A 25249-nucleotide genomic window follows, 5' to 3' on the forward strand; every position below is an offset into this window, starting at 1 on the left:
ATATTTGGGGCTACTTATCACACAAAGTGTGCAGATCTCTCTGTCTCTATCTGCCCGTTTCTCTCTCTCTCTCTCTCTCTCTCTCTCTCTCTCTCTCTCTCTCTCATACACACAAAAATATGCAAACAGACCAAAATGATACATATAATTGGTACTGATAAATAACATTTAGTTTCCACCAGGTTTGATTAACTGGTAAGAGAGAATATTTTAGAAATGGATTATTAGAACAGAAGTAGATATTACATCAATAAAAACCAGAAAACTCACAATAGCGTTAAGTCAGCGATGGTGCATAAAGGATGGGCTTCAACACAATGACATTGTCCTAAAATTTCAAGATTGTGTGTGATATCGACACTCTTTAGAGAAAAAATAGCAGAACCATACTTAGAATAGCCAAATAATGACCTACTTGGCTGGTCACAATTAACGCCACTTAGGTGCTAAATCTAGCATCAAACCTCAAGATCGTCGTACTACTACTACTACTACTACTGTACTATCTGTAAGAAGACACTTAAAAAACTTTTGTCTACTCCGATAGCATCATGAAGTCTGATTTCAGGAAACGTGGATTCAGTGCATGAACAGAATGAATTATGCACATTAATAAAGTCTAGTACGGAAGCACGATACATTTTGATAAAATAATAGTATTCTCATATTTCAATTACTTTTACTTTCTACTATTTGCCCTATTTTACAACAGTAATCTAATATTTCAATTACTTCTACTTTCTACTATTTGGCCTATTTTATAACAGTATTCTAATATTTCAATTACTTCTGCCTTCTGATATTTGCCCTATTTTATGACATTAATCTGATATTTCAATTACTTCTACTTTCTAAAATTTGCTCTATTTTACAACAGTAATCTAATATTTCAATCACTTCTACTTTCTATTTGCCCTATTTTATATCCTTAATCTGTTATTTCAATTACTTCTACTTTCTAATATTTGCTCTATTTTATAACAGTAATCTAATATTTCAATCACTTCTACTTTCTAATATTTGCTCTATTTTATAACATTAATCTGTTATTTCAATTACTTCTACTTTCTAATATTTGCTCTATTTTATAACAGTAATCTAATATTTCAATCACTTCTACTTTCTAATATTTGCTCTATTTTATAACATTAATCTGTTACTTCAATTACTTCTATTTTCTAATATTTGCCCTAATTTATAACATTAATCTGTTATTTCAATCACTTCTACTTTCTACTATTTGGCTTATTTATAACAGTATTCTAATATTTCAATTAATTCTACTTTCTAATATTTGGCCTATTTATAACAGTAATCTAATATTTCAATTACTTCTACTTTCTAATATTTGGCCTATTTATAACAGTAATCTAATATTTCAATTACTTCTACTTTCTACTATTTGGCCTATTTATAACAGTATTCTAATATTTCAATTACTTCTACTTTCTACTATTTGACCTATTTATAACAGTATTCTAATATTTCAATCACTTCTACTTTCTATTATTTGGCCTATTTATAACAGTAATCTAATATTTCAATTACTTCTACTTTCTACTATTTGGCCTATTTATAACAGTATTCTAATATTTCAATTACTTCTACTTTCTACTATTTGGCCTATTTATAACAGTAATCTAATATTTCAATTACTTCTACTTTTTAATATTTGGCCTATTTATAACAGTATTCTAATATTTCAATCACTTCTACTTTCTATTATTTGGCCTATTTATAACAGTAATCTAATATTTCAATTACTTCTACTTTCTACTATTTGGTCTATTTATAACAGTATTCTAATATTTCAATTAATTCTACTTTCTACTATTTGGCCTATTTATAACAGTAATCTAATATTTCAATTAATTCTACTTTCTACTATTAGGCCTATTTATAACAGTATTCTAATATTTCAATTACTTCTACTTTCTACTATTTGACCTATTCATAACAGTATTCTAATATTTCAATTACTTCTACTTTTTAATATTTGGCCTATTTATAACAGTAATATAATATTTCAATTACTTCTACTTTCTAATATTTGGCCTATTTATAACAGTATTCTAATATTTCAATCACTTCTACTTTCTATTATTTGGCCTATTTATAACAGTAATCTAATATTTCAATTACTTCTACTTTCTACAATTTGGTCTATTTATAACAGTATTCTAATATTTCAATTACTTCTACTTTCTACTATTTGACCTATTTATAACAGTATTCTAATATTTCAATCACTTCTACTTTCTATTATTTGGCCTATTTATAACAGGAATCTAATATTTCAATTACTTCTACTTTCTACTATTTGGCCCATTTATAACAGTATTCTAATATTTCAAATACTTCTACTTTCTAATATTTGACCTATTTATAACAGTAGTCTAATATTTCAATTACTTCTACTTTTTAATATTTGGCCTATTTATAACAGTATTCTAATATTTCAATCACTTCTACTTTCTATTATTTGGCCTATTTATAACAGTAATCTAATATTTCAATCACTTCTACTTTCTACAATTTGGTCTATTTATAACAGTATTCTAATATTTCAATTACTTCTACTTTCTACTATTTGACCTATTTATAACAGTAACCTAATATTTCAATTACTTCTACTTTCTACTATTTGGCCTATTTATAACAGTATTCTAATATTTCAATTGCTTCTACTTTCTCCTTTTGCCTTATTTATAACAGTAACCTAATATTTCAATTACTTCTACTTTCTAATATTTGGCCTATTTATAACAGAAATCTAATATTACAATTAATTCTACTTTCTAATATTTGGCCTATTTATAACAGTATTCTAATATTTCAATTACTTCTACTTTCTACTATTTGGCCTATTTATAACAGTATACTAATATTTCAATTACTTTCTACTTTCTACTTTTTCGCCTATTTATAACAGTATTCTAATATTTCAATTACTTCTACTTTTTAATATTTGGCCTATTTATAACAGTATTCAAATATTTCAGTCACTTCTAATTTTTAATATTTGGCCTATTTACAACAGTAATCTAATATTTCAATTAATTCTACTTTCTACTATTTGGCCTATTTATAACAGTATTCTAATATTTCAATTACTTCTACTTTCTAATATTTGGCCTATTTATCACAGTATTCTAATATTTCAATTACTTGTACTTTCTAATATTTGGCTTATTTATAACAGTAATCTAATATTTCAATTACTTCTACTTTCTAATATTTGGCCTATTTAAACAGTATTCTAATATTTCAATTACTTCTACTTTCTACTATTTGGCCTATTTATAACAGTATTCTAATATTTCAATTACTTCTACTTTTTAATATTTGGCCTATTTATAACAGTAATCTAATATTTCAATTAATACTACTTTCTACTATTTGGCCTATTTATAACAGTATTCTAATATTTCAATTACTTCTACTTTCTACTAGTTGCCCTATTTATAACAGTATTCTAATATTTCAATTACTTCTACTTTCTAATATTTGGCCTATTTATAACAGTAATCTAATATTTCAATTACTTCTACTTTCTAATATTTGGCCTATTAATAACAGTATTCTAATATTTCAATTAATTCTACTTTCTACTATTTGGCTTATTTATTACAGTATTCTAATATTTCAATTAATTCTACTTTCTACTATTTGCCTATTTATAACAGTAACCTAATATTTCAATCACTTCTACTTTCTACTATTTGGCCTATTTATAACAGTATTCTAATATTTCAATTACTTCTACTTTCAACTATTTGGCCTATTTATAACAGTAATCTAATATTTCAATTAATTCTATTTTCTACTATTTGGCCTATTTATAACAGTATTCTAATATTTCAATTACTTCTACTTTCTACTATTTGGCCTATTTATAACAGTAACCTAATATTTCAATCACTTCTACTTTCTACTATTTGGCCTATTTATAACAGTATTCTAATATTTCAATTACTTCTACTTTTTAATATTTGGCCTATTAATAACAGTATTCAAATATTTCAGTCACTTCTAATTTTTAATATTTGGCCTATTTACAACAGTAATCTAATATTTCAATTAATTCTACTTTCTACTATTTGGCCTATTTATAACAGTATTCTAATATTTCAATTACTTCTACTTTCTAATATTTGGCCTATTTATCACAGTATTCTAATATTTCAATTACCTGTACTTTCTAATATTTGGCTTATTTATAACAGTAATCTAATATTTCAATTACTTCTACTTTCTAATATTTGGCCTATTTATAACAGTATTCTAATATTTCAATTACTTCTACTTTCTAATATTTGGCCTACTTATAACAGTTTTCTAATATTTCAATTACCTCTACTTTTCAATATTTGGCCTATTTATAACAGTATTCTAATATTTTAATCACTTTTAATTTCTAATATTTGGCCTATTTAAACAGTAATCTAATATTTCAATTACTTCTACTTTCTACTATTTGGCCTATTTATAACAGTATTCTAATATTTCAATTACTTCTACTTTTTAATATTTGGCCTATTTATAACAGCAATCTAATATTTCAATTAATACTACTTTCTACTATTTGGCCTATTTATAACAGTATTCTAATATTTCAATCACTTTTAATTTCTAATATTTGGCCTATTTATAACAGTAATCTAATATTTCAATTAATACTACTTTCTACTATTTGGCCTATTTATAACAGTATTCTAATATTTCAATTACTTCTACTTTCTACTAGTTGCCCTATTTATAACAGTATTCTAATATTTCAATTACTTCTACTTTCTAATATTTGGCCTATTTATAACAGTAATCTAATATTTCAATTACTTGTACTTTCTAATATTTGGACTATTTATAACAGTATTCTAATATTTCAATTATTTCTACTTTCTACTATTTGGCGTATTTATAACAGTATTCTAAAATTTCAATTACTTCTACTTTTCAATATTTGGCCTATTTATAACAGTATTCTAATATTTCAATCACTTCTAATTTCTAATATTTGGCCTATTTATAACAGTAATCTAATATTTCAATTAATTCTACTTTCTACTATTTGGCTTATTTATTACAGTATTCTAATATTTCAATCAATTCTACTTTCTACTATTTGCCTATTTATAACAGTAACCTAATATTTCAATCACTTCTACTTTCTACTATTTGGCCTATTTATAACAGTATTCTAATATTTCAATTACTTCTACTTTCAACTATTTGGCCTATTTATAACAGTAATCTAATATTTCAATTAATTCTACTTTCTTCTATTTGGCCTATTTATAACGGTATTCTAATATTTCAATTACTTCTACTTTCTACTATTTGGCCTATTTATAACAGTAACCTAATATTTCAATCACTTCTACTTTCTACAATTTGGCCTATTTATAACAGTATTCTAATATTTCAGTTGCTTCTACTTTGTACTATTTGGCCTATTTATAACAGTATTCTAATATTTCAATTAATTCTACTTTCTACTATTTGGCCTATTTATAACAGTATTCTAATATTTCAATTACTTCTACTTTCTAATATTTGGCCTATTTATAACAGTAATCTAATATTTCAATTAATTCTACTTTCTACTATTTGGCCTATTTATAACAGTAATCTAATATTTCAATTAATTCTACTTTCTACTATTTGGCCTATTTATAACAGTATTCTAATATTTCAATTACTTCTACTTTCTGCTATTTGGCCTATTTATAACAGTAATCTAATATTTCAATTACTTCTACTTTCTACTATTTGGCCCATTTATAACAGTATTCTAATATTTCAATTACTTCTACTTTCAACTATTTGGCCTATTTATAACAGTAATCTAATATTTCAATTAATTCTACATTCTACTATTTGGCCTATTTATAACAGTATTCTAATATTTCAGTTACTTCTACTTTCTACTATTTGGCCTATTTATAACAGTAACCTAATATTTCAATCACTTCTACTTTCTACTATTTGGCCTATTTATAACAGTATTCTAATATTTCAGTTACTTCTACTTTCTACTATTTGGCCTCTTTATAACAGTAATCTAATATTTCAATTAATTCTACTTTCTACTATTTGGCCTATTTATAACAGTATTCTAATATTTCAATTACTTCTACTTTCTAATATTTGTCCTATTTATAACAGTAATCTAATATTTCAATTAATTCTACTTTCTACTATTTGGCCTATTTATAACAGTAATCTGATATTTCACTTAATTCTACTTTCTACTATTTGGCCTATTTATAACAGTAATCTAATATTTCAATTAATTCTACTTTCTAATATTTGGCCTATTTATAACAGTATTCTAATTTTTCAATTACTTCTACTTTCTGCTATTTGGCCTATTTATAACAGTATTCTAATATTTCAATTACTTCTACTTTCTAATATTTGGCCTATTTATAACAGTAACCTAATATTTCAATCACTTCTACTTTCTACTTTTTGGCCTATTTATAACAGTATTCTAATATTTCAATTACTTCTGCTTTCTAATATTTGGCCTATTTATAACAGTAACCTAATATTTCAATCACTTCTACTTTCTACTATTTGGCCTATTTATCACAGTAATCTAATATTTCAATCACTTCTACTTTCTAATATTTGCTCTATTTTACAACAGTAATCTAATATTTCAATTACTTCTACTTTCTACTATTTGCCCTATTTTATATCATTAATCTGTTATTTCAATTACTTCTACTTTCTAATATTTGCCCTATTTTATAACAGTATTCTAATATTTCAATTACTTCTACCTGCTACTATTTGCCCTATTTTATAACATTAATCTGATATTTCAATTAATTCTACTTTTTAATATTTGCCCTATTTTATAACAGTTTTCTAATATTTCAATCACTTCTACCTTCTACTATTTGCCCTATTTTATAACATTAATCTGATATTTCAATTAATTCTACTTTCTAATATTTGCCCTATTTTATATCATTAATCTGTTATTTCAATTACTTCTACTTTCTAATATTTGCCCTATTTTATAACATTAATCTGATATTTCAATTAATTCTACTTTTTAATATTTGTCCTATTTTATAACAGTTTTCTAATATTTCAATCACTTCTACCTTCTACTATTTGCCCTATTTTATAACATTAATCTGATATTTCAATTAATTCTACTTTCTAATATTTGCCCTATTTTATATCATTAATCTGTTATTTCAATTAATTCTACTTTCTAATATTTGCCCTATTTTATAACATTAATCTGATATTTCAATTAATTCTACTTTTTAATATTTGCCCTATTTCATAACAACATTCTGATATTTCAGTTGACTCTAATTTCTACTAGTTGCTGTATGATGAGAAGAATTAACATTGGATACTGTGTTAAGAGATGGACAAATTTGTAGACATGTTAAGTTGGATACTGTGTTAAGAGATGGACAAATTTGTAGACATGTTAAGTTGGATACTGTGTTAAAAGATGGACAAATTTGTAGACATGTTAAGTTGGATACTGTGTTAAAAGATGGACAAATTTTTAGACATGTTAAGTTGGATACTGTGTTAAGAGATGGACAAATTTGTAAACATGTTAAGTTGGATACTGTGTTAAGAGATGGACAAATTTGTAGACATGTTAAGTTATATTCACTAGTTCAATGTGTATAGTTCTATATTTTTTTCTGATTATTAGACATTGATACATTCATTTTACATCTCGGTGCTCGATGCATTTTGTATCATACAACATACAAAATATTGAGTCATAAGTATAAATGAAAGCCAGAATTTGTGTTCTACTGCATACTTTAAACGGATAATAATTCAAGTGTGTTAATCTGCAGTTTTCTAAACTAGAAAATATAGAATTAGTGTAATATTTTATCATTATCGTAAGCTAGGAAACGTGTGTACCAGCATTAAAAATAAAATTTGTCTCCAAATAAATCTGAAAACCTATTTTACTTAATTGTAAAATACAACGTCCAATTACAAATGTTCGTCTCCAGTTACCACTATGTTCCACGGGTTAATCCTCGTAGATAAATCTGACTGGACAATATATTCATTAAATACCAAATATACAGCTGATAATAAAGACTGTCTTCATGGAGCTGTTCTGAATCCTTGCATCAAATGTACTTGTGATACAGAAATAAAACCATTCACTGTTCCCGCAAACGACTCGTTTCAAATTCTCAAAACGATCATTCGTCATTTTTGTTTGCCAGTACATTGTATCAAATTGCTCCAACAATAAAAACTCCTTAAACTCACATTCCTTTCAATGTCCTCTCCCCCCCCCCCTCCATTTAATGATTGACTACGAAAACTAATATATCTCAATCGCAAAACGAGTGTATTATTCATTATCTTGTTCTCAATCATTTGCATTACTGTCAATAAATCAGTGTTTCCAATACAATAACCCATATTTTAAGAGGATGCATGGAGCATGTAAGTTTTATTTGGTTCACATACTTGAAAACTAGTCCGATTTGCCACATCTGGTTGCAGCTGAAAAATGATCTTGTGTTAAATTTCACTTTCATTCTTACTTCAAGAGTAAATAGGTGCATAAAATCATAACTTTAGCGATAAGTTACGCTTGAAATAGCCAACACCAGATAACAACTACGTACAGCTGGTGTTAGTAACAGGATGATCAGTTGTGGGATTAAATTGTTGCGAAGACATTGAAAGCAATTTCAAGAATGAGATGTTCATTTATAACGTGAGTTATGAATTTATATGACACCGAATTCCTAAAATCCAACAAAGGACTTAAGCGAATGATTCGCTCTGAGTTGAAGAACTGATAAATTATAGAATTTATACATGTACATTTGATTTTCTTGGTACTAAATTTATTGATTTGATTTTCGCTCATAGTGATACTGAATAATTAATTATTAAACGGCAAATAACTTGAGACTTCCAGTTGACAAATACGAAGTATTTTCTGTTTCACCGCTCTTGACGGATGGCCAAGAAGCCACAATGGATGACCAGAACCACCCTGCCAGTCGACCGCAGGATAATTCAATATCCTCCTTATCCAATGGTCCCGAAGCTTTCGTTCCTCGCCAAGAGTAGACCACTATCGTCCTCCGACCCAACGCCATCACCTACTGCAAGACATAGGCTATAATGAAACCTCACCGAATGCAACGCTCTGCATCGAAGATATCAACTGAAGCTATAAGTAATAGATACGTATAGTACACGAGACACGATCAAGTACAAATGCAATGAAATACGTAACGCATGTGCACACATGAAGTTAGTTGTTACGTATTAAAATATTTCATCGGAACTACTGTAAGAGATTATTATCATAACAACAATGCATTGCAAGAATATATCAGACGAAATTAATCTGAAAGAAGTATAAGAAATCGAACATTTTCTCATCGGTTGATACATGATACGTATAACTGAATTTAGTTCGTCTGTTCAGTTATATGTGCTAACTTGATATCAGATTATAGTGTATCTATCATAATGGCATTATATGACATAGGTCCGACTCTCTGTAAAATTTAGAATAAATATTGAAACAGCCAATATCACAAACGATTCTCTCACATAATGATAGCGAGAAAGAATGCAATTTTATATTTCACATACCTCTACAGCTGAATGATTCTCTCGTATGTGGACAGCTTCCTGACAAAAGCTGTTTATGTTGTGATAATAATGTTCGATATGACTCTGTAAATACCTGGTTGGGGTGAAGTTCGTGACCAGAGAGCTCAAGGTAATCGGCTTTCTCAATGCAAGCACTTTGCACTTGCAGCATTTGGTAACCGAACTTAGTAGTTTCAAACAACTCAAGACGTAACTAAACTACTATCGTGCAACGCTTTACACAGAAATTAAACCCGATCGCATGTCAGTTCAGTTATAATATATAAACATTAAGTACATACATATGATTGCATGACACTGAACGAAGCAATCTAATGATTCCCGATAAGAAAACAAATCACAAAATCGGTCATAAACCTAGAATTGATAAGTCGACACGATTATATAAATATAGCTTATCGACAAGGCGAAAAGTTCAAACATATTATCTTGAACGTTGCTTGGTTGAATATTTGCCCTATTTTGAAAATTGTACTATATTTTAATACACGGTATAGAACAAGAGTTAGCTCCTCGTGTGCTACTTAGAGATTTCCCCGGAAATGAAATTAATAACTATGATCTCTACATAACTTTAATGATGACGGATGCAGCATTTCCGGAGGTGCATTGCACGAATTTTACAACTATTATCAGAATATAAAATAGGAGTGATGATTTTATTTTAAATGTCTTTCAGTGTTTTATCTTTGGTTAATACTATTTCCATTAAATCACAGAAAAGGCAAGCTAAAGAAATGAATATTGAATTAACAAATAAACTCAAAATTATTTCACTGAGTTACTTCACAGATAATATGATTTCATTACTTCATCAGGTCTGTACATAACTCTTTCATGCTTTTGCTTTTGATCAAATTTTTATTATAATTCTCATTCTCCGAAATTTCATGTTCTATTTTATATGTACTGTCGAATTATGTTATATCTAAAGTGAGAAAATAAATAAATGACCGAATCTAATGATTCATATTCAGATGACGTCCTCAAGATTTCTTTCATAGTATAAGTGGAAACATTTGGCACATGAAGTGAAAATTCCAAACTGTATACTTTATAACCTGGTTGCGTTATCTGAACCATCTGAATATACTTCATATGACCTTCCATTCGGGCATATCGTATTTCTTCCCACAAATCGATACCATAGCTGTTCTCGAATGGCCGGAAACATTTTTCATTGGCAAAATCGGAAACAATATAGCTCTAGGATCATGTCAATAAATATACAAATTTTGGCTTCTCATTCATGTGTAAAAAAAAGTATCAAACTGAGGTCTCAGTTATATCTAGGAATAAAGTTGGGTATGTCCATATCAAAATATTACCCAGCAAATGAATAAACAAATATAAATTTTAAATAACCTATGATAATAACTTCTAATTTATTACATACAACGCTGTAATTTTGTCCATTGTGAGTGTTTTGAAATTCAACTTCTTTCAAATTGAATCAAACATAACAAATTTAGAATTTCAAAAGAAATTGTAGGTTTTTTGTGGATGATCTCGTGTCATGTGTATTGAAGTAATGAATCTTTAAAAATCGTCTGCCTACTAACTTAAGGTATATCATCAAAAATTATATGGGATTTAGTAATACAAAGTCCAAGGTTAATCCACTTGCTTGTTCCATGTTTGTTTGTTTGTTTGTTTTTGTTGGGGGTTTTTTTTGTTCGAAGATGCTGTGTCATCAGTATGTAACTCATTTCAACAAGGTACCGAAATTGCGTTCTCCAGTACTAACAAATAACTTATAAAATGTTGGTTACCTTACCCAACTATGATCAAAGATAAGAAGGTAGGTGCAATGGAGGAGAAGAACTGCGAAAAATTTCTTCAGTTTGTCGCTCAACAATATTTAATAGTTCACATAAATCGCAGACGACAGTTTCTTACTATGAATAGGTCAATATAATGCAAGGATCCTGGAGCAATACAAAGATAAACCTATACAGTATGATTAATGGGTGTGTGGTTAAGGACATTGAGGCGCACATTCAAGTTCAAGGTCACGGGTCAATATTTTATACATTCCATTACACAATCCATGTCTACTCTATAACTTTAGAGATGGTGGAGGTTAAGGGATGAAGCCTTATATGTATTTGATTCACCATTTGATCACATGCTGGTTGTAGTGCTGGATTTCTAGGCAATATTTCAGGCCTCCAGTCGTAATATTTCCTACGGAAATAATCCCTACGTAGACGTTTCACGGATTACTGTAGATTTCATTTTGCGAGTGGGGCGTAAATAAGAATCTAGACAATAGACCCAAAACATTTGTCTGTGATGCTATTTCCGAGTCTCCGATTGAAGCCCTTCTCCAATTAGTGCTTCTTGCAGCTTGGCAATGCTGTCACATGAAATATATGAAGCTGTATGGGACTATAAATAAATTCACTGGCTTAGGGCAAATATGCATTTTATGTAGAGTGTCAGTCCACATTGGAATATAAATCGTGTACTGAAGGTGATTCAAACTGACTCAGTTTTACATAGCCGTTAAAAGACTTTACTTTAGACAATAACCAGTCCCACAAAGTACACTCAAGGACTAACCTGACCCTTATAATCAGAAAATAACAACTCCCGCACAGCACACGCAAACATTGTACACATGACCCTAACTCCTATCACAGACAGTGACCACTCTCGCTCAGCACAATCAAAAGTCATTGCCCTACCCTTATATCCAGCCAATCATGTTACTCTTGAGATTGAGTTTAGCAGAAATTCCTGTCCAATTGGACTCAAAATCCATCTGACTACGCAGTGACTCAGATTTAAAATGGTGTCCAGAACGTTGGTGCGTTATCATTCGAAAATATGAGAATGGGTGTGAGAGGCTAGTATATGAGGCTAGTATATGCCTCTGAAAATATAAATGAGAGGTTTAGAATATTGCATTCTATGTTAATTTTACCCCTAATTAATATATGAGGTTGGCATTGAATTATTTTAATAATAATAATAATAATAATAATAATAATAATAATTATAATAATAAGAAGAAGAAAAAGAAGAAGAATTATAATAATAAATACATAATATCATGAACATTTATCAACAGCATGCATTATTATCACCAGGACTTATACAGTATAATTATTACAATATAGCATAGACAACATGAAATGACATAAATTTATCAACAGCATGCATTATTATCACCAGGACTTATACAGTATAATTATCACAATATAGCATAGACAACATAAAATGACATAAATGTATCAACAGCATGCATTATTATCACCAGGACTTATACAGTATAATTATCACAATATAGCACAGACAACATAAAATGACATAAATAGATCAAAGGCCCTGAAAATGCTGTAAGGCTCAACTGAACTATTCACAATCAATACATTTTAAGGACTCTACTAAGGTGGTATGAAAGAAGTTTATGAACGAATTTAGTTTGTAGTTTATTTCAAGGACGAGTCAATTATCATGGAGACGTAGTGTCAAAGTACATGGTCTATGATGAACAAATATATAAGGATGGAGGTGTTATGTATCTGATTTCATACATATTTAACTTTCACTGCATTAATCGATAGTTTTTCTATGTTTGACAGTACTCATCTCTTTGAAAAATATGGTAACTGATTGCAGTCTATAGCTTATCTATGTTTAATATTACCGATCTCTTTGAAAAATATGGTAACTGATTGCAGTCTATAGCTTATCTATGCTTTATATTACTGATCTCTTTGAAAAATATGGTAACTGATTGCAGTCTATAGCTTATCTATGTTTAATATTACCGATCTCTTTGAAAAATATGGTAACTGATTGCCGTCTATAGCTTATCTATGTTTAATATTACCGATCTCTTTGAAAAATATGGTAACTGATTGCCGTCTATAGCTTATCTATGTTTAATATTACCGATCTCTTTGAAAAATATGGTAACTGATTGCAGTCTATAGCTTATCTATGTTTAATATTACCGATCTCTTTGAAAAATATGGTAACTGATTGCAGTCTATAGCTTATCTATGTTTAATATTACCGATCTCTTTGAAAAATATGGTAACTGATTGCAGTCTATAGCTTATCTATGTTTAATATTACCGATCTCTTTGAAAAATATGGTAACTGATTGCAGTCTATAGCTTATCTATGTTTAATATTACCGATCTCTTTGAAAAATATGGTAACTGATTGCAGTCTATAGCTTATCTATGTTTAATATTACCGATCTCTTTGAAAAAATATGGTAACTGATTGCAGTCTATAGTTTATCTATGTTTAATATTACCGATCTCTTTGAAAATATGGTAACTGATTGCAGTCTATAGCTTATCTATGTTTTTTTGATATTACTGATATCTTTGAAAAAATATGGTAACTGATTGCAGTCTATAGCTTGTCTATGTTTAATATTACTGATCTCTTTGAAAAATATGGTAACTGATTGCAGTCTATAGCTTATCTATGCTTTATATTACTGATCGCTTTGAAAAATATGGTAACTGATTGCTATCTATAGCTAATCTATGACCGCTCCGATTCATACCAAAGACTTACACAAATGGGACTAGCAGCTACCTCGCTTGGCGCTTGTCATTAAGAGCTTACTGTATTATCCAGCCTGGTGCTAGGTTAATGTTAATGGGTGGGGCATGATGTTAGATGTCTGCGGCATGATGCCCCAGTGCTAGACATCACTACAAACTTCCACACTGCAGACATAGTAGCGATTTGACCAAAAACATAGTTAAAGCTACGCTAAAAATCCACATCACACACACACACACACACACACACACACACACACACACACACACACAAGTTATGAAAATAACTGTGTGCAGAATAATAATTCCGAAATACCAAGTATCATGCTTTATTTTTCTATCTTTGGAAATTGATTAAATATAGTGTTCGTCTAATTTGATTACAGGATTTAACCGTCATTCAATACTTTTATCAGTTACAAGATAGCCAATACCTAGATCATCGGAATGCAATGGCCGTGTTGCAAGAAAATATTATATTGTAATGATTAATATAGAACTGAAGTTTGTGATATGTCTCAAGACACAAGTGATAATAGCACATCTGCCATTTTGGGTCGAATACAGGAAAGAAACTCTGTTAAAGCATGTATGTTTGGTTGACTACAGGAAACATATTAACATTTAGTATAAGATTGTTGCTGGTTTGATTGATAATATTGGATCAGCTCTGATCCGATAAGTTGTTATACCGTCGTCAACACATTTGTTACTACTATACTAAATTTAATATAAACTTGAAAAATATATATTTGACCTAATTCTGGTTTTAAGTATTTAATGCCATTACAAATCAACAGGGTGAGGTTTTGTCATGCCCTTTAATTCTTAGATGTTCGTGCGCTGTCTTTAATGTTTTCTTGATGGACTTATTTTTTGCCTTAGAATGAACTTTTGCTATACAATTTTATGTCCTTTAGTTGTACACAAATTCCTACTGTCTCTGTGATAGTCATGAGAAATATAAAACGTTATTTGATATTTCTTGACATTAGTTCACTATGTATATCACCAAAAGCAAGGTTCATTTAAACGTTCTGCTTTGATGAGGGAACGTTTACATGCTGTACTTTTCTCAGTTAGAATGTTCCTTGTCCCTTCACTTTTTTTCACAATGTTTTGAAGACCGTAAGCTATAGTGGACAGAATGAGTATATGTTCTTTTCATCTTTCTTTAAAACAATACACATTCAGTCAAAAAAAAATCCCAGAAATATCTTGCTTTGTCTCATCTTGTGGCAAAGCTGTTTAGAAAAGAAAACAGGAAAAAAGTGAATATTAGGTAAGGCGTCACATTAAAAATTGGACTAGCAGCCAATCCCTTCCCCTTTCCATCTGAGAATGTCCTATTTAAACCATATGTGCTTAAGATTATAACAATCATTGTCCCCACAAAAGAATGAAAAACTAAAGTGGACGATCAGATGCAAGATTTATATAGTGTCTCAGATGTCATCAAAGACAAAACATTATCCAAAGAAGGATCACTCGAGTAAATACTCAAACTTACCAAAAATGATAATCATGCCCAGACATTGTGACTCTAAGTATATACAAGAAAATATTATGATGCGCAGTGTGTGCGTTGGTATTGTGTTGCTTTTGCTGTATTGCTCACTCAAATTTCAGCTGATTGTGACTTGTTTTTTTTTTTTTTCATATGCTAATACCTTATAGCGGTCTTTATTTGCCTGGAACCTATGGTACATAAGTACTTCTGATATGTCTAAACAACTTACCTGATATATTCAACGCTAATATTGTACTCATGTGTAATTACAAGTTAACACACCATTCAAAGCACATATTGAGTACTTTACAAGGTAGCTATAAAAGCAACACCAAGGTACACAGTAGTGAGCATGTCTTTAATTTAACTAAAAGTCGAAAAAACTTTGTAACTGTAAGGTATAAGAAAAATCTCGCAAATTCTGTCTGAAAACATCTTGGAGGACAACCGAAAAGTAGGAATTTAACTAAGCATGACTTCAGACATTAGACGTTTTGTATTTGGTGTTTTTCGTCCTGTCAATGACATTCTCTGTTTCTAATTTCATGTACTAATGTTTTAAAGTCTCTGTTTGGAATATTATGATGCCGTTGGTGACGAAATACTCGTAAGAGACGTGATATGTTGAATTTCCCCATTATTCGTGTTCGCAACAGAAAAGCCAATGTATTTACTTTATTTTCTTTGCATCTTCCAGTCCCAGTTACAGGGTATGCTGATCGTGTATTGTGTATTGTGTAGTGTTCCCCTCTTCTTTGTGGCATAAACATGATACAAGAAAGCTTATATCTGATCGACTAGATGTTGACAAACGATAAAACCAATACCTAGAAATACATATAATCTATATAAAAAGGCATACCGGTCACCTGATGTCCGTCAAGCATATGAAGGAGCTAGATGGTTTCAAAGAATATGGATTGAAGACGGGATGCACACGGGTTCATTGTATGTCACTTACAAACAATACAAAGACGCCATGTAGGAAGATTGTAAAATTCAGTAGCATGCTATTAAATTATGCAAAGAAAGCGTTTTTAATGACTAGGACAAAATACCAAATATATATTCACTTTTTTGGAAATTATTCGATACACATCCTAATACTTACAGAAGCTCTAAAAGCTGTTTAGAACTAATATTTAATGGAGAAAAAACATGTAGTTCTCAAGAGATAGCTAACGTATTTGCCAAATGATTCAAACACTTACACACTCGCACTATGAACTGCAAGAATTTATATGACTTGTGAGTGGAAATTCGATCAAATTGTAAACATTTACAAAAGAAGAGTAAACATTACATCGATCCTGACAACTACAGAGCTATATCTTTGCTATTAAAAATTATTTAGAAAACTTATATAATACATTTTTTGGTTAAAAATATTTCGCATGCTTGGCAGCTGAACTCTCAAAATAGACTGAGTTTCATAAGTGTATCGTCCAAAGTACACGAAGTTGTCTTCGTTAACCGTAAATTTGGAACCAAATCGCTGTGCCGCATTTCGAACAGGCAAAATGCGTTTCACACCGTATGTAAGTATAAAGCCTTCGTTATTGGGAATGTCTAGAAAAATGATAATAGATAGATATATATTGAGAGATACTTCACACGTACACATGTTTTAGCTAGTCTTCCTGTAAAAGCGTTATTTTTAAAAATACAGCGTTCTATTCAACAAAACATTTTGTGTACCATACCAGGTCAAATAAATACCATAAACTGGGAAATAATTTAGCCAGAAGAATGTTAGCTCCCTCCAATACGATACTTCTTCGTTTCCAACATTATATTATTTCGTACAGTGCATGTATTGTACATGTGTTGTTCTCTTGATTAAGAACGCTGGTGTTCTCTTGTTCAAAACCACAACGAATGAGTGGTCTATTTTGGTCGTATGCTGGTGTTATTGCTCGCATGCTGTTCTCTTGTTCAAAACCACAACGAATGAGTGGTCTATTTTGGTCGTATGCTGGTGTTATTGCTCGCATGCTGTTCTTTTGTTCAAAACCATAACGAATGAGGGGTCTATTTCGTTAGTGCGTTGGTGTCAAGCTCACTTGTTGTTCTCTTGTTCCAAACCATATCAAAAGATGGGTCTATTTTGGTCGTACGCTGGGGTAATTGCTCATGTGGTGTTCTCTTGTTCAAAACCACTATGAATGTGGGTCTAATTTGGTCTCATATTGTCATTGGAACACCTTCATACTATATCCGACAAAGAATTTATTTAGCACTTACTAGGTAGGGAATACCTCTGCTCATGCGAAACAATTATCCCCGAAGTCGACATACTTTATTATATGAGCTGGACTATTTTCGGTAGGAAGCTCTTATGAATTTTACAACTAATCGGAACGTTAGTTACTTTTTGCTTTTTAATCGGGGGATCATTGTAGTGGGTTCTTTGATTAAGTTTCTAAATGTTGTTTCTTTTAATTTTTGCGTGTATTGTTTTTACTTTTGAAAACGTTAAGCAAAGAAATTGCCATTAATGAATGAATTGGTTCAAAGTGATCTCTCTTGGTTAATTCACATATAACTTGACATAACAGTATTACTTATGTCGTTACATTGTTATATAACTTTTCATACTTTGATATTATATTTATTTAGCCTAGTTCTCGACCTTGAAAATTGTATTTTTTATCACTTGTGTGTGTTGAATAGGCGAATAAATGAATGACCAATTAATCTCTAGATGATGTCATTAATATTTGAATGGTGTTTTACCTTAAAATGGGAGCTTAGTGTCTTTTAAATTTATTATGCTGTTCCACCAATCGAAATGTTCTCGGTAAGACCACGTACTGGTATAGGGTACCACTATCGCTTTTTGCCCTGCGATAGGAGACTGCAGCAGTCGCCCAACTGCCGAAACCTTGCTTTATCATGTCAGGCTGGTAAGACGGGGGATTATACAAATCAAGATATCAATAGGCATTTGTGTTTACGTATGCATGAGTTTGTGATTGTAAGTGTAAGTTATGTCCTTGTAATTCTCGCATCTGAACCATTTTTTACATTTGCATAAATCTTCTAAAGGATCAAAAAGAAGTAATTCCCAATGGGCGTTCTTTTGGTAAGATTTTTAAAGTTCGTGATAATTCTGGTATTCGCATACACTCGCATGTTTGTACACCACAACGATTTTTAAAAGACAAAAGCAGCAAGGATAGAAAAATTCACAAAACGTGATTATTTCATTCATAGATTTATAACGTCTAACCTGACTGACGTGAAGTAGTCCCTAAAACTGTCACCTTATTGGCATTTCAAAGCAAACATAAGCTCTTTGATGTAATCAAGGAGTCAAACTGCTCACTGTACTTTTTTGATTTCTAGAATAGACTATTTAAGTAAATCCTGTGCCGTCAGCCTACATTTGCAATGTTTAATTCTAATATTTATCAAAGAAATTGAACAAATAAAATGGATGAACTCTTTCATAAATGTGTTCAAAGATATGAAACTCCAAAAACTTAATGAATTATTGAGATCAATAAAGACGACGGTTAACTACATCACGTTTGTCACTTCGAAACACAGACTCGCCCACGCAAATATGGCGCTTGTGTTACTAAAGAAACTCTAGTTTTTAATTCAAAACATCAAGACGTTTTCAGTTTTTAAGTCCCTCTGACGACAATCAAGTTGAAACGCACAAATCAACGAATGAAACGACTAAGTTTTGTTCCTTTTTTATGTCATTTGTGCCTTTTTGTAAATCGGTAAGGGGGTAAAAGCAAACGGTAGGATGTGCAAATACTAAAGTGGCATTTTGTTATCAACGTCTCCTTGCCTCTCTTCCAATGTGTGCATCTCTCTCAAAATATACCAATACGTACTGAATCTGACTTGAGAGGTTTGTTGTCAGATCTTAAATTCTGCCTACTTCAACTCACCTTTACATGCTGGGAAGCATGTGTTAAAAAGACCTAACTGAATGTAACCTTCGCCTTCCTGGTTTTCTGCGGGATTTTCTTTTAAGATGTGAATTGTATATTCCATTGTTACTACAAAGCCTCAAAAGGACCAACTGTGTCCACAAAAAATAAAATGATATAAAAAAAATTTTATCTCAGTGTCGCACTGTTATTTGTCGCAAAGAATAACTTACTCTCTTTAAAAACAGTAAGCATGAATCAATAAATTTAGACTTAATGTGGCTTTTAGAGTGATAGGTGGGGAAAATAGGTCTAAACGATAGGAATAATCACCATGCTAATCTACATTTTAACCTAATAATTATGTTCAGATAATTATGTTCCTTTCGTTTACGGACATATATTTGTCCCCAGATTTCATCTGGAATGAACGACAGAGTACAAACTCTAGATCCTATATCTTAAACGGAACCACAATTATCGTATAAAAGATGCACAAACTAATAGAAGTGGCAGACAATTACGTTGCAGTGTTCTGTAGCGAACGACCTAAAGCCGGCTGCAGTCAAAGAAGAGGTGCTTTTGAATGGGTCATTAGGATCACAGTTTGATGAAGTGTTCGACAAGGAAGTAACGTCTTCAGTTAACACAAGAAATTCTGTCTGATCAGAATGGTTACTCATTCTCTTCTACAAGTCGTTACTGAAATAGGTTAACACACAAGTGCCCACAAGTCTGGACAGTAATCATTACGAAATTATTTTTACCAATCCAAGAAGCAAATGCACTCTGAAAATAAAAAATAACGTCGTCTAGAATTGAGTTCATAGACACGGATACCCGTTCCATATTTTTCAGAAAAATGATTTCAGTAGAAAAACAATTCGAGCATAATGATGCAGCCATATGTATTGTTGCAACTTTAAGGTCTTAAACTAAATTGCGGGAAAGAGCCATGAATTAAATCCCAAAGGGTCCTAAATGTTATATCACAAGTTCAAATATATGAGTACGAAATGAATCCTAGTGATGATTCGAATGAATTCCAATTTTGAATGTGCTGATGTTTTAACGACCTTGTATATATGTATGTAAAAACATGTTCATTCATTTATTGACTTATGTAAGGACATTCGAAGTTGGTGAAAGCAGTTGAGAAAAAACAAACAAGCAAATGCTTCCTTTGGATAAAATATTGTAATAAATGTATGCGCATTTGGATATAGCGCCCCGCTTTAAGGAATTCTCAGATTTGTTTGATTACTTGTGTGATTATTGGAATTCGGCGCCATGAAAATATTCCTGGCCCGAAAAAATGAGCCAATTATTAGGAGCAAACGTCACGGAGTGAAGTGTTAGAGTGTTTCCATTATGCCATGGTTCACTAGTAGTGAATTCCGACCAAAACCGAATGAATGTCCCTTTCGTAAGATAGTCCATATTAAAATCTAATGGTGTACATTGGTGGTCTGACTCAAGGGCAGTGTTTACGGTATTAAACCGGTAAATTACACAAGGGAATAAATAAGAAGGGACTTGGCAGACACCGTTTATCTCGCCATGTGGGCGAATATGGTGCAGTTGTATGGGCGAAATGAGCCTGAAAAGCATACACTGACTGGCTTAAGGTGGCGGAGTTAAAATAGTTCCCAGTGTTAGGGGATATTCATATATTTTCTAAGGCGTGAACGGTTGGCGGTACGGGAACATGATGAAGATTAAACATGGAGATGTGTGGTTGATATATATTTGGCAGTTTGCTTTATCTGTGGTCTTGCGTTAATTAGAGGAAAATTTAAGGATACAATGGACACGTCGGGCTTTCTAATTTACAACTGAAGTTGTATGGAAGTCTTTGGAAAGTCGGGGTAAACTTATGACTTCTAGCGAGAATCGCGCCTGGGTTTGACAACCGCTCGGTCAAGCAAATACCCGTGTACGTTTAACAATATTACTCCCCAAACACACGGAAGACATGGTCACATATATGAAAGTAAGTAAGAACTATTTCAAGCACGTCTGGATGGATTAAAGCTAGTAAGGGTTTAATCAAAACGTTTCAGTATAAGTGTTTGCCCTCGAGCGTTCGCAGTTCTTCCCTAGTGCAATCAGTGATGAATTGATGAGGACGTGGAATCTCTGTCAAAGGTAGGGATATAACCTCTTAGGAAGATTTTATTGCGCATTTGTCAAAGGTATGTCAAAATATACACTGCGCAGCTTTCTGATAGTATGACTTTTTGATGACATTTTTACAACTAGAGAGCAAAATTTACAACATATTTATTTAAAGCAATATGTACAGAACGATTTAGTTTTTAACTTTCTCTTAGCATTCAAGTAAAACACGTTTAGCTTGCAACAGTAAGATTTTCGACCTATTTACCGTGTCTATCTTATCATGAGTTATTTTAATTTCGTGCCTTTGTTCGAAGAGATAATCAGAGATCTATGTGTTATTTACTCCGAGCTCAGTTCACCTTGTAATATATCACCGAAGGATAACGACACACCTTAAAAAACGTATTTCAACGAGGAGAAGAAAAATGTTCCACAATTCTTGTCGACAGGCAAATGTTATTTTCGATCAGGACAAGAAATGGTACTATTACAGTATTGTTAAACTGAAAAAGTCAAATAACCAATGTATTCAGGTTTACAAGATTTCCCACAAGACCTCGTAACTTAACTCACTTGAAATATAAAATGAATACATTAACTGGATGGGCATTTCGGAGATGGGAGAGAACCTAATTAAATATCAGGTGATACAGCTGTTTACAAGACTTCAGATTCAGTAGTGTGTGCGTGCATGTGTATGTATTTTTAATGAACAACTGTGCTTTGAATTAAGCACTTCTTTTATATATCCTGACGATTAGATAAAGAAACCAATATAATAATGCTGATAGGAATGGTTCATTTGTGTTATGTACGTGGTTCATGATCGACTGTCATTGTGTAAAGGTGAGAATATCGTATTAAATAATACTGACTGATGATGCAAGACAATTTCAGATTGGACTTGTTACAATGTGATTAGTTCTACTGTCTTCAAAGTGTCCTTAATATCTGTAAAATAGACAAGAGTTTGCAACCGATTGTAATTTCATCCCATGTTGCTGATTCTCCAATCCAACAGTTTCATCTACATCCAATGGACCGATCTGACAAGTGAAAAGAACCTCTATTACTAATATCAGATGGTAATTGGATTTGAGTCTTTTGGGAAACATTGATGTGGTTAAGCTACCATTCGAATTTTCCTAAATGAATAATGGAGTCATTCATTTTGAAGGATTGATCAAGGAAACAAATTAAAAATATCTCCGACCGAAGTATATACTCATACAACTCGATTTAATAAACAGTAACCGGATGTTTATTTCAGTCTTTCAGGTCCGAAAGATCGCTAAAAGACGTCAGCAACCCTTATCTAATCTGTAGAGTTCGCTCTCCTTCGCCCCACCGTTTCTTCGATCACATATACAGCCAAGATCCAAACGAATTATTTGAGATCTAAGTTAATTGGTGATTACAAGAAATAATCAGAATGTAATAAAGAAGGCGATATTAATTTTTCAATTCAACATGCGTAAAGCATTTCCGGTCGTCTTTCCGACTTAGATAGTTCTGCGAGAAAGACAGGAATTATTTTCTTAATTAGAAAAACAAATTAAAAAATAACATGATCAGGTGGATTTCCTAGTTTGCTAACTGACAAAGAGATTAGCAAGTGATGTAAAATGAATGTGATTGACCGACTATCATTGCTTACTGCCTGTAGGGGTAGATAGCTAGCCTACAGCACCGTATACCAGGGCAGCAGCAAAAGGTGTACAGTTGTTCACATCTTTGTTAATACAAGTCGAAAACAAAGATCTCATTACAAAATTTCAAATTTTTATTGGCAAAGCACAAAGTTGGCATTTCGCTATGAAATGACATACTTAGAGCGTGCATACATTGAGAACGGCAAGTAACAAATACCTGTAACATTTACATTGAACAACAGATTGCAAATGACAGATTTACGATAACCCAATATATAAATACAATAATAGATCAAGCGGGATTAGCAGTGCCGTATTTATCATGCAATCGTCTATCTACGATTTACTAACCATCAATTTCATTGCATTTAAAACTTTTGCCGACGTCTGATAAGTATTTAAAAAGTTCTACATATTGATACGCAGCACAACAATGTTTAATATTAAACAATGCGTCAGTGCATCCCTGAAGACACTCCCCAAACACCTCTTCACACTTTCTCAGTCTGATTATCAACGTATTATTTACTTTCCAAATGTTCGAATGGTGTTCATGTGAGAGAGCTTACCAGTAGTTTCTTTTGGGTCGGTTGTTCTTACCAGGTTCTTACTTCACCAGTTTTAATGGTCGCCATATATAGCTTATCACGTGCTGAAAAATGGCGTTCAGCCAACACCAACAATAATAACAACATACACAGAAAACTGCACTTATATAAACTAAACGAAAGGCGTCTTTCAAATCGTCTGCCACTCAGTGAATCTTTGCGAATCGGATCCAGTCAAAAATCCTTAGGAGAAACATCACGGAGATGTAGCGTTATGTCATAGTTCGGATGCTGTACTCGTTCCGAAAGAATATCACGACGCCTGTACGTTGTCATGGATACTTTGGCTACAAAGGTCATCTTCCACAAACCTTTGATAGCTTGAAATGATTCATAAATATATTATAAACAGTTAACAAAATTGACAAATAATTAATACTCGTGATAATAGAAATACTTCCTGCGGTAAATCTAGCATCTTTATCAATTGCCTCCTTCACTGCTGCCACTGTTCTCTCAGCAAAATCGCAGACAACGGTATTACATATCGTGTGTCGCATTTTATCTATTTGCGACCATCTTTAAACGATAAAATCACTGCAAAGACACATGACAGATACGTACATGAAACTTTTATCCAGATCAACCTTGACATCAGTCAGGGTACCCTTAATACGCCCCGTGTTCATAGAATGTTCTGTGTTCATTTTTCGGTTGGAGATTTGTTCTATCTCTACAAAGCTTTTCATCACTTCCATTTACCTATAGTATGTCACACTCAAACATCTGCATGTGTCTGGCGTGCTACACGTATAGCTGGGTGTCATTTTATTAAACCTTATTTTGTCTATCGATTGGAGTTAATTTTTAACAGGTTCAAAGAAGAAATAAGGTTATAAGAAAATATCCAAACATTTTTAAAAATCTATTATATTATTTTATCCAGTAAATTTAGTATCAATTAATAATTACGGTATTATGATAGTAATGAATTTCAAGAATAATTCAGAAAGGAACGTGAGGAATCCAGTCTCATGTGTGACATACGGTACAAGTCGGCTTTTAAATGTAGCTCTTAACGCTAGTTAAGTGCACCTTGCACAAACTTCTACATGCAATACTGTAGTTTATTTTTGTAAAGCAAAGTCTCATGGCTTCTACAGGAAACTTGATGTTTATTAAACGTGAGATTCATTTTTGATGGATGCCTATTCTCCTGCCTTTTGTACAGCAACTAGTTTACAAATTATAAGGCTGAAGGATTAAGAGAGCAGCGTAAAATGTAAAAGTAAAATATACGTGTATGCTCATATTATACAGTTTCTTCAGATTGTGC

General features: G+C 31.5%; 1 protein-coding gene across 3 annotated transcripts in view; it reads left to right on the plus strand.

The window, feature by feature from the left end:
- LOC149802496 (tachykinin-like peptides receptor 99D) overlaps window positions 1–25249 on the plus strand; it is a 117335-nt gene that overhangs the window by 76162 nt on the left and 15924 nt on the right. Inside the window, exon 1 of one of the 3 annotated variants that reach the window (XM_089951740.1) lies at window positions 21236–21740. The exons of the other annotated variants lie outside the window; for them this stretch is intronic. Within the exon in view, the coding sequence (XP_089807866.1) occupies window positions 21715–21740 (26 nt within the window). The 5' untranslated portion in view covers window positions 21236–21714. Of the gene's footprint in view, window positions 1–21235; window positions 21741–25249 lie in introns of those variants that run through there. 3 annotated transcript variants of the gene reach the window in all.

The sequence above is a fragment of the Sinohyriopsis cumingii genome, chromosome 3 (assembly GCF_028554795.1).
Source record: "Sinohyriopsis cumingii isolate HCF-2022 chromosome 3, ASM2855479v2, whole genome shotgun sequence".
NCBI classification, from domain to species: Eukaryota; Metazoa; Mollusca; class Bivalvia; order Unionida; family Unionidae; genus Sinohyriopsis; species Sinohyriopsis cumingii.